The 16754-nt window shown below is 54.9% G+C and overlaps 1 protein-coding gene across 1 annotated transcript in view; it reads left to right on the forward strand.

Moving 5' to 3' along the window:
* Positions 1-16754, forward strand: part of IGSF21 (immunoglobin superfamily member 21) — a gene marked incomplete at both ends in the record, with an annotated part of 247242 nt that overhangs the window by 223145 nt on the left and 7343 nt on the right. Inside the window, 2 exons of the mRNA XM_080690986.1 lie at positions 8643-8758; positions 11232-11706. Of these exons, the coding sequence (XP_080547112.1) occupies positions 8643-8758; positions 11232-11706 (591 nt within the window). The remainder of the gene's footprint in view (positions 1-8642; positions 8759-11231; positions 11707-16754) is intronic.

Raw genomic sequence — 16754 nt, forward strand, 5'->3', positions numbered from 1 at the left:
GGCCCCCCGCTGGCGGTGACCAGGACTGGGGACCCCCGGTCTCCCCATGGCTCAGCACAGGGACTCCCAGGGCCAAGTGCAGGTTGTTGGGGCGGGGGGAGCACAGCGCAGCAGCTGCCACAATAAAGGGCCCATCGCGGCCGTATACGCACACACGCTGCGTTTATCTCGCCTGTCACTGGTGGTGGCTCCGTTTGGGGACTTCTGTCGGCTTTTTCTCTCTCCGCCGCTGTTGCTACTCAGCTCAATATTTAATTTTGCCATAAACCAGAGAGTCATGCTCCCCCCCCCCCATCCCTTTTGCTTGTCGGAGATCCCTCTCGCTGGTGGGGTCTCCGCTGGGCGAAAGGAGCTCGGGTGGGGCTCGGGTGGGGCGGGAGATTTGGGCCCTTCTGCATTGGGCGGGGGCTGGAGGCCCTGACACCCGGTCCCTCCCCAGCTCACTCGTTCATCTAATCTATTTATTGAGCACGTTCCCGTCTGCCAGGCCCTTGGGATGCCACAAGGGACAAGAAGAGGCCCTCCCCTCCTGCCACTTACATTCTAATGGGGTGCAGAGGAAAAGACAGACACGCAAAGCAATATATGAAGTCATGGTGTACTGTGAGGCACTCTGCGTAGGAAAGAGACAAAGAGTAAGACAGAGAATCACAGGGGAACCCGGCTCAGACTGGGAGGTGACTTCTGAACTGAGTCTTGAGAGATGAACAGGACACAGCCATGCAAAAGAGCGAGAAAAGGACTTTGGGTTGAGGATACAGCAGGTGCAAAGGGCCTGGGGCTGGAGTGAGCTTAGAGTGTGCATGGGGAAAAAATATCTCCGAGTGTTTGGAGTGAGTTGATGAGGTGTATAGTGGTCGAGAGAAAGCTGGAGGAGGGGCAAGGCCCATGCCCAGGGCAGTGCTGCAGGACGCCCTTCCTGCAGGCTTAACCCTTGCCTGTGCAGCAGGAGAGAAAGGAAATAAACAGAAACAGCCTGGAACAACCACTTGTTCCAGGCCCGGTTGACTACAAAGATCCAGCCCCCAGGGTGCACAGTCTAGTGGAGGCAGATGTGGACCTGGGTTCAAATGACAAGCAACACGGACAAGCACAGGGTGCTCTGGGCACCCAGAGGGAACGCCCTAATCCAGCAAAGCCCAGGGAGGCTGCATGGGGAGGCAGAGCCGTGCAGAAGGCGCAGCAAGGCCGGCAGCTCAGCTGCCAGCAGCAAGGACGGCTTCCAGCAGGGGGCGCTCTCTCGAGCGGCCACTTGAAGAGGAGGGAGAAAAAAGAAATTAAAATAGGAGGCATGCAGGGACATTTATATTCATGGGCACTTTTATATTAAGAGACTACTTTTTCTCTCCCTTTTTTGAAATAGAGTTTAATGACCAGGAGCTGAGGGAAAAGAAAGGCAGTCGATAGTGCAGGCGTGCTGGGAGGAAAAGAATGGATTTTTTTTTTTGGCAAATAATATAAATCTGAACTTGTCTCTCCCCTCCCCCACCACTTCCTAAATCTAATTGATGACCTCCCTGTGATCAATAGCGCCGGCGCAGGGGTGAGCTCAGCACCTTCATCCAGTGGTACCCGAGGAGCGGGAGAGCCTGTCCCTGTCCCTACCTGGGGGAACGGCCACCTTCGGGAGGGACAGAGCCCCCCATCCTCCTCCCCCAGCCAGAGGAGGCCTGGGTGACGGTGGAAGCCTGCTCGTCCAGCACCTGACCCACTTTATAGCACATTTACGTCCATTGTCCTATTTGCCTCTCCTCTCAAAACCCCTGGAAACTGAGAAGCCAGCAGGGTACGTCTCAGTGAATCCGTTTTATAGACGGGAAGATTGATGCCCAAGGCCTCCACTGACTCGCTCTAGGATCCGTGGGCTGTTGGTGGCAGAGGCCTGGGCTGCTCCCCCTCCGTCAGAGCTGCTCCTCTGGGGGGCTGCTCAGGTGGTGGACAGAGAAGAGAACTGCGCTCACTTCTCACGGTTAGATACAGATGCGGGGCAGAATCCCCCGTCTCAGGATGCTGTCAGACCAGGCTCAAGTTCCTAAATTGCAGCGGCTACTGGATAATTTACAGAGCAGAGAAGAGCCACCACACGCTCTCTGGAGCGAGTTACGGGGACGGAGACAGAGCCCAGCTCGCGAGATAGAGACAGGCGATATTTCAGAGTTAATTTCATAAAACCGATCACCCGACCATTACCGCACGGACTTGATGTTAACTGCCACGTCTAAAATAACCTCACCTTCTTCCTCCCTTAGCGGCTGGGGATGGAGGGGATAGAGGTGAGTTGCTGTCGGATCATCAGAGCCGGGCGTGGTGACGCACGCTTGTCATCCCAGCATCCGGGAGGCTGAGACGGGAGGATCGTGGTTCGCAGACAGCCTCAGCTACTTAGTGAGGCCCTCTGCGACTCGGTGAGACCCTGTTTCAAAATAAGAAAAAACAGGGCTGGGGGTGTTGCTTGGAGGTAGAAGACTCCTGGGCTCCATCCTAAGTGCTGGGGGGGGGGGGGGAGTCAGTTCACCTCACGTGATGCTAGACAGGACCATTCAAGGAAACTTGTAGCAGTCGTTCTCTCTGGTTGAGGCTAAGAATGAAACTGGCGAGTCCTCTGGCTTGGGGGGCCAGTGGGTTGCAGGGAATCTTATGGGGGTGACTTTGGCTTACCCATGGTGACAGGCCTATCTTCAGTAGGATAAGGGTGGCCCTTCCTACTCCCAGGTCCGGCGATGAGCAAGCAGGTTGAGTGTGTCCAGATGTGGGTTTTAGATTCCGAAGCTCTGCCCGTGTCTGGGTTCTTACTACTATGGGGATGGCTCCTAGTATTAATCCCTTCCCCAAGCAGAGCGGGCCTGCTCTGTGGGTGTCCTGGATGGTCCGTTCAGATGCACGTCTCCAGGGCTGTCATGAGGTTACTAGTCCCCCTTCCCCAGAGAGCAGTGCAGAGCGCCTCCAGAGGCAGCTCTCCAAGGCCACAGGACCCAGTCGTTCATAGTGGGAGCCTCAGACACTACCACCCGGTCATGGTAACACAGGGGTGGGAGAGTGACTGGTGCGCCAGGGGTCTTTATCGGAGATTCCTTGCCGTTAAATGCCACCTGGGTGTCCTCTCAACACAGCTGGACACAGCCAGATGGTCTCGTTTTCCACTGCCCAGGGTGGAGCCTGTCTTTGTACTTGTGATTTTTCCCCGGTATATGAAAGCATTGGGCTTCGCGTCTGTGTCTGCAGCTGGTGGGCTGTTTGGAATGGGCTCTGTTCTAAGGCTAGGGAATCGGTCTCAAGCTTAGGGCACATAAAAGCTTGCTTGAGCTGGGTGTGGTGGTGATGCATGCCTGTGATCCCAGTACTTGGGAGGCTGAGACGGGAAAGTCACAGGTTCAGAGCCAGCCTCAGCAACTCAGTGAGGCTGGTGTCAACTTAGCAAGAACTGTTTCCAAATTAAAAAAAAAAAAAAAAAAAAAAACAGGGCTGGGAATGTAGCTCTCAGGTAGAATGTTCCTGAGTTCCATCCCTAATACCACACACACACACACACACACACACACACACAGGGGCTGGGGGTATACTCAGAGGTAGAATGCCCCTAGGTTCCATCCCCAGCACCACAAAAATAAATAAATAATAAATAAAATATCTGCTTGATTTTTACCTTGGTCAGAGATTTCCACCGGGAAGGGTACTACTGTGAGAATGGGGGTGAGGTTGGAGTCGGGGGTGGGGTAGAGATAGAAAAGGATGGAGCTGAAGAGAGGGATAGAGACAGAAATGATGATAAGGTGGGGTGTGGATGAGGATGGGGTGGGGGACAGAGGTGGGGCTAGAGGTACAGCTGGGGATGGAGATGGGGATGGGGATGGAGGTGCAGAGGGAGATAGTGATGGAGATGGAGATGAAGATGAGGATGGAGGTACAGAGGGAGATGGGGATGGAGATGAGAATGAGGATGAGGTACAGAGGGAGATCGGGATGGAGATGGGGCTAGACATGGAGATGGGGATGAGGATGGAGATGAGGATGAAGATGGAGGTGCCGATGGAGATGAGGATGGGGATGGAGATGCAGAGGGAGATGGGAATGAAGATGGGGATGGGGATGAGGATGGAGATGAAGACGGAAATGGGGATGAAGATGGGGATGAGGATGGAGATGAGGATGAAGATGGAGGTGCAGAGGGAGATGGGGATGGAGATGGAGATGAAGATGAGGATGGAGGTACAGAGGGAGATGGGGATGAAGATGAGAATGAGGAGGGAGATGGGAATGGAGATGGGGCTAGACATGGAGATGGGGATGAGGATGGAGATGAGGATGAAGATGGAGGTGCCAAGGGAGATGGGGATGGAGATGGGGATGGAGATGAGAATGGAGATGAGGAGGGAAATGGGGATGAAGATGGGGATGAGGATGGAGATGAAGAGAGAAATGGGGATGAAGATGGGGATGAGGATGAAGATGAGGATGAAGATGGAGGTGCAGAGGGAGATGGGGATGAGGATGGAGGTGCAGAGGGAGATGGGGATAGACATGGAGATGGGGATGTAGATGGTGCTGGAGGTGCAGAGGGAGGTAGAGATGGGTGAGGACATGATGGGGAGACTAGGAGTGAGACAAAAATCCTGGGGAGTGCTGAGTCACATGGGCAAGAGTGCTATACTAAGTCAAGGGAAGGGAATGAGAAGAGGAAGGGGAGCGCGATGTGTCTGTGTGGTTTGAGGGAAACATGGGCGGAGCTTCCTCGAGCAGCCAGGGACTCCCAGGTATAGACAGTCCCTGACAGCCTGCACTCAAGCCCTCCAGTGACTGACAGGGAGCGAGATGCAGGATGACGTTTGCCCAGGACACGGTGCCGGGAGCCGATGGGCGGTGTGGGGAGCCTGGGCTGTCCACACTGATATTAGCAGCTTCACGGTGTCATCATCCATTACAACTGAAACCCGTTATTGTCTTATGAGCTTGATTAACTGGACACATTTGCTAACAGCTGCTCAGAAACATGATGAGGGCAGAATGCAGCTCCCAGTCAGGGTCTGTGTGGGTGGTGGGTGTGCCTGGGGTGCAGAACTCCAGGATGCCAGTGTTAGGTTTAAGTCCCCACGGGGGCAGGGGCGGGTCTTCCTGCCTCCTGGCTTCCAGCCCTGCCCCTGCCCCCATGAAGCACATGCACGTGTGTGTGTGTGTGTGTGTGTGTGTGCACGCGCGCACGCGTATGTGCATGTGTTGATGGGGACAAGAGGATGCTTCTGTGCAAAGGACCCGGGAAAGGACTTGGAGGGCCGAGTGCCAGTCAGCGCTCCGTGGTTGATTTATGGCGTGGCTGTAGGCAGGTCTGCGTCTCTCTCTGACCCTGTCTATTTGCCTATAAAAGGGGAAGTCTAGGCTAGAGCCGTCCAATAAAAATAAAGCACACATGTAAGCTTTCTGATGAGCACATTAAGAACAGTAAAATTGTCTTGTGCTTTTAAAAAATGTAAGTCTTCAAAGCGTGGTGTCCGTCTCCCGCTTCTAGCACGTGTGGACTTGCACAAGCGGCTGTGTATTGGGAGAACTTGCAAAATATTCCGCAGGTCTGACTTTGATTGAATCTTCAGACCTGCCCTGTACGCTCATCTTGCAGGGAAGGGAACTAAGGTGTAGGGAGGTCAAGTAACTGGCCCCAGGCCCCGCGGTTGGCAAGTGTTTCAGCTGGTCTTTGAACCTCGAGTGGTCTTGTTGAGAGCCCACACGCTCGACCACTGCCCTGAACTGCTTCCTTGATCACGAGGACACAGGGCTGGGGTGCAGCTTATGGTAAGCAGGTGCTCGGGTTTGGTCCTCAGCACCACAAAAATAAAGTGAGACAAATAATATTCATTAAAGCTGCTGCCCTGCACTGCAGGCACCTTATAAACAGCGCCTCATTTACTCCTCAACGCAATTCTCTAAAAAACGTTCTTACAAGTTGCTGTGACCCCAGCAACGTGGAGGCTGAGGCAGGAGAACTCACAGTTGGCGGCCAGTCTCCGCAACTTAGTGAGAACCTATCTCAAAATATTTTTTTTAAAAAAAGGCTGGGGTGTCTTCAGTGGTAAAGCACCCCTGGAGTCAACCTCCAATACTGAAAGGGAGAGGGGGTCTAGGTGTTTAGGGGTCTGACCCCTATTTGCTCGGTGAAGGTGAGAGTTAGTTAGTGGCCCAAAAAAGCCACCTGCCTCGTTCTGAGCCCTCAGGATGCGGGGCGGTATCCTCACAATCTGCACGCGCACCAGGGTTTTATGCTGAGCCCCCACCGGCATGGTCTCTGACCTTTGGGGCAACTCAGTCAACTAGATCCACCCACAGGAGGGGGGGATCTTGAGGAGGGAGTTGAGAGAAGCCAAGTAGGTGTGTGTGACTGCCATAAAATTTGGCTAAAATGTACACTTGGGTCTAAAATACCAAGTAGGTTCCAGCTCCACTTCTATCCCTCCCTCCTTCCTTTCCTTCCTTCCTTCCTTTATTTATATTGGGGATTGAAACAGGGGCATTCTATCTTTGAGCTATACCCCCCAACCCTATTTTATTTATCTATTTTTAAATTTTGAAATTCTCACTGAGTTGCCGAGGCTGGTCTCGAACCTGCGATTCTCCTGTCCCAGTCTCCCAAGTCCTGGGATGACATGCGTGCACCACCTCTCCTTCGGAAGGTAGAGCTGGCGCAGCTCTGTGTCAGGATCCAGGCTCTGGAGCCAGGCTGCCTGGGTTCAGATCCTGACTTCACCCCCAACCCCAGAACCCGGGCGCGTCGCTTCTTCTCTGAAGTTCCCCTCTCCGCAAAGTGGGAATCAAAACCACCTGCCTCCTCCACCAAAGTGGTGGATAAGAAGAGCCAAGGAGCTTTGCTAAAACCTTCACCGTGCCGCTGGCCCGCCAGGCCTTGGCGCTCGTTGGTTCTCGCCGTGTGTGGGCTCCCGGTTTTCAGACGAGTTCTGGAAAAGTCAGACTGCAGAGCCTGCAACTTCTGGGTAATTGAAGTCTGCTGGTGAATTTCCCCTTCTCGGAATTCCTACCCCACTTACCATCTGTTTCGTGCGCGCTTACGCTTAATTACAATTCTCCCTCTATTGTTCTCCGGTGCCTGCTCTGCTCCCGTTGCCGCCGTCCCTGTCTGAAGGAGGGAATCGTTCATACCTGCTTTCATTCTGCTGGACCTTAAAATAGAGTGGCCCGCGTCCTCGGTCGCCCCCACCAGACCCTAAGCCTCTCAGCACTGTGTCTGTTTCATCACCGGGTACCCAGGGCCAGCACCTGGCGTCAGGCCCAGCACCTAGTAGGTGTCAGGAAATGTTTTTGCTCAATCTAATTAAACTTAACTGGATTGAAAAGCCCCGGCAGGGAGGAAACACCTCCTCTGCGCATTCTCTTCTCCTCTGCGCATGGCCCAGGCCGAGGAAGCCAGAACTCACAGCCTTCCCCAAGCAAGGTGCTAAGATTCTGGCTCCCGCTGTCCCGCTGATGAGGAGGCTCACAGACCATCCTGTTTCTGTGTCTGCCTAGCGCTATCTCCATTTAACAAGCTGGAGAGCCCCGGGGCTCTGCTTTGGTGCTGTGCCCAGAAACCTGATGAGAATGTCCGAGCTGGGGTTTGAACCCAAGTGCGGTGCCCTTTTATGTACCCCCCAGCACCCTGGGGCATGGAATCTGGCAGACCAGCGGATGGGAAGAGCAAGAGTCAGTGGGTGGAGGGCTGCGGATCACAGCAGCTGTGCTCAGGCAAGAGCTCTCAGGGCCGCTGGCTACCGCTCACAGGCGCACACAGAGCCAAGCTGCCCTCCTGTCCAGCCTGAATTCACCGGTGTTCTCAATCTCCTTGAAAGGCGATTCCTATCCTGTCCCTTGTTCTTACTTAAAACTTTCTCCCCATTGTTCTCGGGATAAAGAAGCAGTGGTTGGCCAGTGGTGAGCTGTCCGGCGGGCTCTCTGGGGACTGGGGCAGAAGAAGAGGGGGCGGGGGAAGGGCCCTGATGTGTAGCAGCTGCCGATTTTCCTGGTGTAAAGATGTCGGTGCTGACCTGTTTTGAGCTGGCTACCATTCAACAGTGGTTTGCAAAATTCCTGCAACGGCACCTCAGGCTCCCTCTTAGGGAAATCTGCTGAGCTTATACTGCGAGTGGCCACCCCATCACAGGCTCGCAGGCTCTCTGCTCACCCTGCCCGCCCTCCAGCCCTCCGCCTGCCTGCGCCAACCCCCAAGGTCACTGCCAGGCCTGGGCACCTGCTGCTCCCACACACACACACACACACACACACACACACACACACACACCTGCCACTTGGTCCTGGCCCCTGCCTCCTCCTTCTGACCACATTGTAGGCGCGGCTTCTCCAGGACCCCCAGCTCCGGAGGGGACGCCCCTCCCCATGGCACACCTTCTAGGGTCAGGAGCACTTCCGCCTTAGCACTGTTTCTAAGGTTCTAGCCCATTGGCTGGGAACCCCGGAGGGCGGGCACAGGTTTGTATCCCCCCCATCCCATCCCTCCTGCAGTGGCTCCCCGTGGTCCATGCCTGTGGCGTCCCCTGGAGTACACACATTTGCCTTCTGCATCCCCAGCGCCTAGCCTGGGACCTGGCCCCTCGGTGCGCTCTTCCAGAACCTTCCAGCTAAGCCTCCTGTGCTTCCTTTTGGGACAGCTCCGCCCACCTCCATCGAAGTGGTAGCTGCAGACACTCCCGCTCCCTTCAGCCGCTACCAAGCCCAGAACTTCACGCTGGTCTGCATCGTGTCCGGAGGGAAACCAGCACCCCTGGTGAGTCCTTGGGGCACCCAGCCCTCCTCGCAGCCCGGCCACCCTTGTCTGGCTGCAGGTGTCACCTCCTGGCCTGCTGACCTCGACTCTGACCGCGCTCACTACTTGGCTGACCCAGCCTCCAGCGCTGACAGCCTCCACTTCCCCGGAACCCTAGACTTTTCCAGTGGGCGTGGTCTTCAGGGGAGCCCAGCGTCCAGCACACCCTACCCCAGTTACTGAGCAGGAGGGAGACAAACCAGAGGGAGGGACTTGTCCCCGGGTGTTGTGGGCGGGCGGGGCAGGGGCTCAAGTTCACACCCTTCAGCTCCAAGTTCCTGGCTGGGAGGAAGGGAGAGGAGAAGGGAGGGCAAGAGGGAGGGGAGGGGAGGGGTTTCTTCTTTGGCCAACTTCACCATATTAGACCCAGCTTCCAAGGGTTCTGTTGGCTCAGCTCACAGGTCTCCATGGCCACTCGCAGGGCAGGGTACGGTGCAGGACCATCCCCGAGCACGGGGAGCCGGGTTCTAATCCTGTTCCCACAGAGTGACCTTGAGCCAGAGTCTGCCTTCCCCTCTCCACCCGTCACCCCTATCTGCTTCTCAGTTTCCATGAGGAGGTCGAGGAGGCAGGCCCATAGTTATATTTTGCATATTTTTTTAGAAGCTACAGGTTATTTTTAGTCCAGGGTATACACATTTCCATGGTGTATACCCTGGACTAAAAGCCCCAGGTGTACGGCGCTTAAGGAGAAGGGCGGAGGAGTCTCCCTCATGGGCCCCCCGGCACCTCTGTGGGACCCCGAGGGTTCCGCGGGACCCAGGTTGAGAACCTCTGAGCCTCACGCTGTGGAGGACGCACGCCTTCAGCTGCGGTGCTTTGTTACACTTTGGCTCTCGGCCCCCTCAGGCTCCTTTATCATTAGAACTTAGCGAGGGGTAGACCTAGAGTACCGAGCGTAAGGTTAAAATCCAAGATGGGGAGGCGAAGGGTCCCCTCATTCCAAACAGGACTGTCTCTCGGGCCTGGGCCAGTGCTGGGTCATTGACTCCGGGGCCCGCCCGTCCCGGGATCTGGAGTCCCAGAGACCAGATGCCCAGGAGAGTGTAGTGAGTGGCGTGGAGAGGCCCAGGGACAGCGGGCAGGGTGTGGAGGCCCAGGGGGCGGTGGGCAGGATACAGCGGCCAGATGTAGCCTCAGGAAACCCACAACTAAGGTAGTTTCAAAACCACCAAGTGCTAAAAGCAGGATATGGCCTCAGGTTTTCCAGCTGAGGCCCAGTCTCCCTAAAATCAGGTGAGCTGACCTTGCCCCCCCCCCCAGAGAAAAACTCTATCCCCAGAGGGCACCACGAAAGGCTTCTCACAGTCCTGGAACTACGGGCGGCTCTGCCCTCCCCACCCGGCTTGCCTGGTCGCCACTTAAGACTCGGTAATAAAATATTCAGCACTCTCTCACCGCGTAGATATATGAAAGCTCATCGTCTCCCCACATTCCAGGCATCTTACGTTTGTCTGGGACGTCAGAACTTGAAAGAAATGCTTTGATATAAATTACAAACCTGCTTTTGAAGCACTTTTCCAAAAAAAAAAAAAGCAACGAAAAAAGCAAAGAAAGGGGAAAAAAAACCCAAGCGCAAGCTATTATGTGTATAAAAGATTCTTTTTTGGAGTTATAAACTCTGACAGATTCTCCGCATCCGCATTTCACTCGCCCCCACCCTCGCCCCCTCGGCCCCCTCCTGCCACCTGTCCTCCTCCCGCCTCCTCCCCCTACCTGCGTCCCTGAAAGCGGTTTCCTGCCCTCCTTTCTCCCTGTCTCCTATCGATTTATTTGTCTGATTTATTAAAAAACACACCCAATCCCTGCAGGCCTCCGGGCGCATGTACCAAAATAAAAAGACAGCAAATTAAATTAAATGCCGCCTCTCAAAACTTGAATTCCCCATTAGTGGAGAAAGGGAGAAGACGTTTGCTCTCGCCCCATCCCTGCACCTAGTACCCGCCGCCCGTGCACCTGCTTCCGCCTGCCATTTCCAAACCGTGCACATGTACACACACACCCCCAGATGTTTCTCACACGCACACACATAGATGTTACACACACGTGCACAGATGTCTTCCTCCTCCCTCTTCCAACATCTCCTTAATCTCCAGTGCCTCTCCGTTTGTCTCTCGTCCAATGCCCTGGTTTCTCTATACGGCTTCATTTAAACACCAACAGCCCCACAAAGTAGATATCCTTATTCCTTTTTACAAGCAGGGAAACTGAGTCTCCAAATATCTCCCCCAGCTGGAAAACGGCGGAGTTGGGCTGAGCCTCTGTTCCCAGGACGTGAGCACATGCCCACTGCACTGGACTGGCCCACAGTGCTTGGGGGAGAGGACCAGGGGGTTTGCTCTAGAAGAACACTCAGAGAAGCCAGCTCTGGAGTGGGCTTGGAGGTCAGGGTCGTTCACACTCAATCTTCCCCACACCCTCCTGGCGATTTCAGGTGTATTTCAAAAGGGACGGGGAACTCATCGATGTGGTGCCGCTGTCGGAGCCTCCAGCCGCCAGCTCAGGCCCCCTCCAGGACAGCAGGCCCTTCCGCAGCCTCCTGCACCGTGACCTGGACGACACCAAGGTGCAGAAGTCACTGTCGCTCCTGGACGCTGAGAACCGGGGTGGGCGTCCCTACACGGAGCGCCCCTCCCGCAGCCTCACCCCGGACCCCAGCCTCCTCCTCCAGCCCACCACGGAGAACATCCCAGAGACTGTCGTGAGCCGCGAGTTCCCCCGCTGGGTCCACAGCACGGAGCCCGTCTACTTCCTGCGCCACAGCCGCACCCCGGGCAGCGACGGCACCGTGGAGGTGCGCGCCCTGCTCACCTGGACCCTCAACCCGCAGATCGACAATGAGGCCCTCTTCAGCTGCGAGGTCAAGCACCCGGCGCTGTCGATGCCCATGCAGGCAGAGGTCACGCTGGGTAAGGCCGGGTCAGGAACCTCGGGCAGACCCTCTGCCGAGCTGGGAGTCCTGGTTCTTCCAATGGGTTCTTGGGCTGCTGGAAGCCGGAGAGTCAGGTCAGGGTCTTAGGAAGCTTCGCCGATTGCCTTGGAAGAAAATGGGAGGCTCCTGGAGGCCAGGGGAGTCCGGGAGTTGAGGCAGGATCGTCAGAGGTCGGGAGGTCGCTGACTAGGGTCAGGAACGCAGGAGCTCAGTGTCAATTTGCTGGGTCAGCGAGAATCATTTCGGAGGTCATAGCAAGGTGGATGGATCTCTCTAGATCACAGTCAGGAACGTAAGAGATGGCGAAGAGATTTTTCTGGATCAAATAAGAGCGCAGTGAGCTCAGGCAAGGCCATTGGGCGAGGGTCAGGAGTCCTGGCGGTCACGTGACTGGCTGGGGTCAGGACCACACAGAACCTAGGAGAATACAACTCCAGGTCACATCTCTAAGTCCAATGAAGCCCTGTCACCTGCGGGTGTGTAAAAGGTGGGGGCAAACAGGAAATAGGGGCCCCAGAGCCCCGTCCCTGCCTGTGGGGGGCCTCTTCTTCCCAGAGGACACCCCCACTGCAGCTGCCCAAAGCGGGCCCCTCCTCTACACGTCGCCCTCTGGCTGAGTCAGAGCAGGGAGAGGACAGAAGTGTGGAGTTTTAGAAATACACATGACTCAGAGCCAGGGGGCCGCATTGACTGGAGGGCAGGGTGAACATCTACTAGTCCTTTCTGCCTGGGCCCCTTTGAATATTGGTCTGCCTGCCGTACACGGCAGGTCTTCCCTGACCCCGAGTATCTGGAACAACACAGCCCTCCACAGCCTTTAGCCTAGGCCCCCAGTGACCCAGGTCGGAGAGCGAGGGCCAAGAGGGTCGGGACCGCAGCCTGTGTCCGGGGGTCCAGAAGGTTCCTCTGTTTGCCGCAGCCCACCAGAAAGCCCAGCAGCTCCTCAACACCATAGGAAGGGATTTTATGCCCATGGAATGCTGACTGTGTGCCAAGAACCTTTTATTTCTCTCTCTTTTCTGTGATACTGGGGATGGAACCCAAAGACATTCTACCTCCAAGCTGCACCCCCAGCCCTATTTTTTATTCTTTACTTTGAAATAGGGTCTCACGGAATTGCAAAGGGCCTCACTAAGTGGCTGAGCCGTCTTCGAACCGCGGTCCTCCCGTCTCAGCCTCCCGAATGCTGGGATGACAAGTGTGCGCTGCCACGCCCGGCTGCGGCACCTTTCTTGATTACCTACTATGTGCCAACCTGTTGCTTTTCTTCCGGTAGCTTATTGGATGCTTGTGATAACCAGTGAGGTGGGCCGTATTACTATCGCATCTCACCAAGAGCATCCAGGCCCGGGGAGCCACACAGACTGCCCGAGGTGAGGGTGCAGGGAACAGAGGCGGCAGTGTCTGCTGTTGAGCTCGCCTTCTGCATCTGTGTGGGGCACCGCCTCGTGGGCACCCCGTGCTGTGTTAATCCACAGAGACATCAAGGGCACCCTGTAGGGCCAGGCCTGGGTTTGGCGCTGGGGCTGCCCAGATCCCTCTCTCAGCCGCCACCTGGCCAGCTGGCCGCCCTCCCTGGATCTCCCATCCTTTCTGTATATGCGGAGCAGCCTCCAGCCTGCCCCCAGCTGCTATGTCTACGAAAGCCACCTCCTGCCTCCCTCCTGAAAGCATTTGCACCCCTGCCCCATTCCACCAAGAAAAGGAAGGACAAAAGACCAGACAAGGACTTCAAAGCCCGTTTTCCTCCACCCAAGCCACTGCAGAGCACCTGCCTGCCTCTGTGGGCAGCTCCACACCCATCCCCAGGACGTGGGAAAGAAAAGATCACTCACAGGCAGTGGGCCTGGACAGCCCCATGGGGGACGCAGCCGGGCCCCCCAGTGAGCAAGCCGGCCTCCCTCACTGTCAGGCCTGGCCCTCTCCATGGGATGGGAACAATAGCGCCTCTCAGCCACCCCACGGGGTCACTGCAGCTTCCAGGCTATCCAATGAGGAGGGCTTCCTGCCCAGAGCCTGGCTCCTAGTGTGTGCATAAAAGCTCTGTGAGTTCCTGGTATTCTCCCCATTCGATGAGGGACCTGGATCAGCCAGCCGGGGTTGCTGGCCCAGAGCCCATCTGCTCAGTCACCATGCTGGGGGCTCAGCCAGTGAGTGGTGTTTACACCTAGCACGGTCAGGACCCCCTGCACTGGCGGTGAGGCCGGGAGATGGACTCGACGGCCTCGGAGCACAGAATCCAAGCATTTGGCGAGGACTCTGAGGATCGGGCCACCAAAGGTTGGGGCTTGTCTTCTACAGCTCCCTCGCCAGGGATGCGTCCACAGTCCCAGTGCCCCCCACTCCAGGAAGCCCTCCCGGCCCTCCAGTGGCTGTGCTGCTTCTGCGCCCTGTCTTGCTGGGCTTGCGGCTGTCTTGTGACCTGGACCTCTGCTGCCTGGGGGTCCTGGAAGCCAGCTCCGTGGATGGTAATCCATCCCGCCCCGTGAGCAAGCCGGAGACCAGGGGCCACACTCTCTGGCCCACTCTCTCTCTTCATAGCCCACATCTACGCCATCACTAGCGCCTGCAGCTCGACCTCAGAAGGCGTCCCAGACCTGCCCCGGTGACCTCCTGTCCACGCACCTTCTGTTCACACCTGGCCTCTCACAGTCCTCTCGGAAGTGCCTGCTTGTTTCCCTCCCTCCTTCCTTCCTTGAATGGAACGCAGGGCATTCTGCCTCCAAGCTATACCTACAGCCCTTTCAATTTTTTTGTTTTAGTGTTACTGGGGATTGAACCCAGGGGCATTCTACCTCTGAGCTTCACTCCCAGCCCCAATTTTTTTTTTAAATAGGGTCTTGCTAGGTTGATGGGAGGCTCACTTGCTGAGTATGGTCCTTGAATCTGCCATCCTCCTGTCTCAGCATCCCAAGTACTGGAATTACAAGCATGCGCCCAAGCCCAGTGTTGTATTATTATTATTATTATTATTATTATTATTATTATTATTATTATTATTTGGTGGTACTGGGGTTTCTGGAAGCCCTTCTACCTCCGGGCTACACTCCCAGACCTATTTTTATATTTTTGAAACAGGGTCTCTTATACCAGCACGGCTGGCTCCGAACCTGCGCGATCCTCCTGTCTCCGCCTCCCAAGCGCGGGGATTACAAGCGTGCGCCACCACGCCCGGCGTTGTTTTTTATTTTAAAGCAAGGTCTTGCTAAGTTGCCGAGGACCTCGCTAAGTTGCTGAGGCTGGCCCCGAACCTGTAATCCTCCTGTCTCGGCCTCCCAAGTACTGAGATTCCAGGCCTGCACCACTGCATCCAGCTTCCAGAGTGACTTTCTGCCTCTTCTCCTCCTCCTTTTCATTCTCTTCTCTGTCTGATCTACTTGAATATAAATCAGATCAAGACTCCCATGCACACCTGCCCCACGCTCCCCAATGTAGACAAATAGATTGATAGCACAGAATGGAGCCCAGAAATAGACCCACATGGATAGAGGCAATTGATTTTCGACAAAGCCCCCAAGGCTATTGAGCGAGGGAAGAGGACTCCCTCTAACAAATGGCCCTGGAGCAACTGAACGTTCAGAAGGGAAAATTGAACTTGGACTCCTACCTCACACTGGGGCGCCTGCACGCGCACGCGCGTGCGCACACACACACACACACACACACACACACGAGTTAATTTGAAGTGAATGATAGACTCCAGTGTAAAAGCCAGCATCATAAAGCTTCTGGAACAAAATGCAGAAAAACATCTTGATGGCACTGGGGGAGCCAGGGATTCTTAAAGCGGTCACAGAAAACGCCCAGTGAAAAATTGAAAATTGGTCAGTTGGGCCAAATCAAAATTCAAATCTGTTCATCAGAAGGTTATTTTAAGAACTGAAAAGGCAAACTCCAGGACTAGAGAAAATATTCTTGGTACACATATCTGACAGGCACCTGTATAAAGAACTAATGTATATGAGCAACGGGGGAGAACTCGCTTTTTAAATAAGGATTTATAGATGACCCCTGAACATACTAAAAATAAATGTAAGCCGGGCGTGGTGGCGCACACTTGTAATCCCCGCGCTTGGGAGGCTGAGACAGGAGGATCGCACAGGTTCGAAGCCAGCCTCGGCTACTTAGAGGCTCTCAGCAACTTAGTGAGACCCTGTTTCCAAATAAAGTATAAAATAGGTCTGGGAGTATAGCCCGGAGGTAGAAAGCCTCTGGGTTCCACCCCCAGTACCACCAAAAAAAAAAAAAAAAAAAAAGTACATGCTATAAGTCTTCAGGGAAATAAAAATGAAAACCTCAGAGGGAAAGCATTTCACAACCATTAGACTAGCTAAGTTTTATTTGTCTTAATTTTTATATTTGGAGTATTGGGGATGGGACCCAGCGTCTCGCTCACGCTAGGCAAGCACTCTAACGCTGAGTCCCATCCCCAACCAAACTGGCTAAAATGTAAAAATCTGACAATACCAAATGTTGACTAGGATAGAGAGCAATCAGAATCCTCCTGCAGAGCCGGGCGCGGTGGCGCACCTTGTCATCCCAGCATTCGGGAGGCTGAGACCGGAGGATCGTGGTTCGCAGACAGCCTTAGCTACTTAGTGAGGCCCTCTGCAACTCAGTGAGACCCTGTTTCAAAATAAAGAATAAAAGATAGAGATGGACGTGGCGGCGCACACTTGTAATCCCAGCATTTGGAAGGCTGGGATCGGAGGATCGCGGTTCGTGGACAGCCTCAGCTACTTAGTGAGGCCCTCTGCAACTCAGTGAGACCCGGTTTCAAAATAAAGATGGAAAACTAGGTAGGCCTGGGGGTGTAGCTCGGAGGTAGAATGACCCTGGGTTCCACCCTAGTACTGAAAAAAAAAGAAAGAATCCTGCATTGCTGGAAGTATAAGATGATAACGGTGTTAATTTAGGGACACTGTCAGTTTCTTTCAAAGACAGAAACACCGCTACTCTACAATCAACAATTCCATCCCTAAGTATTTACCCAAGAGCAATAAAAAATATGGTCACGTAGATTTG

The sequence above is a fragment of the Muscardinus avellanarius genome (assembly GCF_963383645.1).
Source record: "Muscardinus avellanarius genome assembly, chromosome: 3".
NCBI lineage: Eukaryota > Metazoa > Chordata > Mammalia > Rodentia > Gliridae > Muscardinus > Muscardinus avellanarius.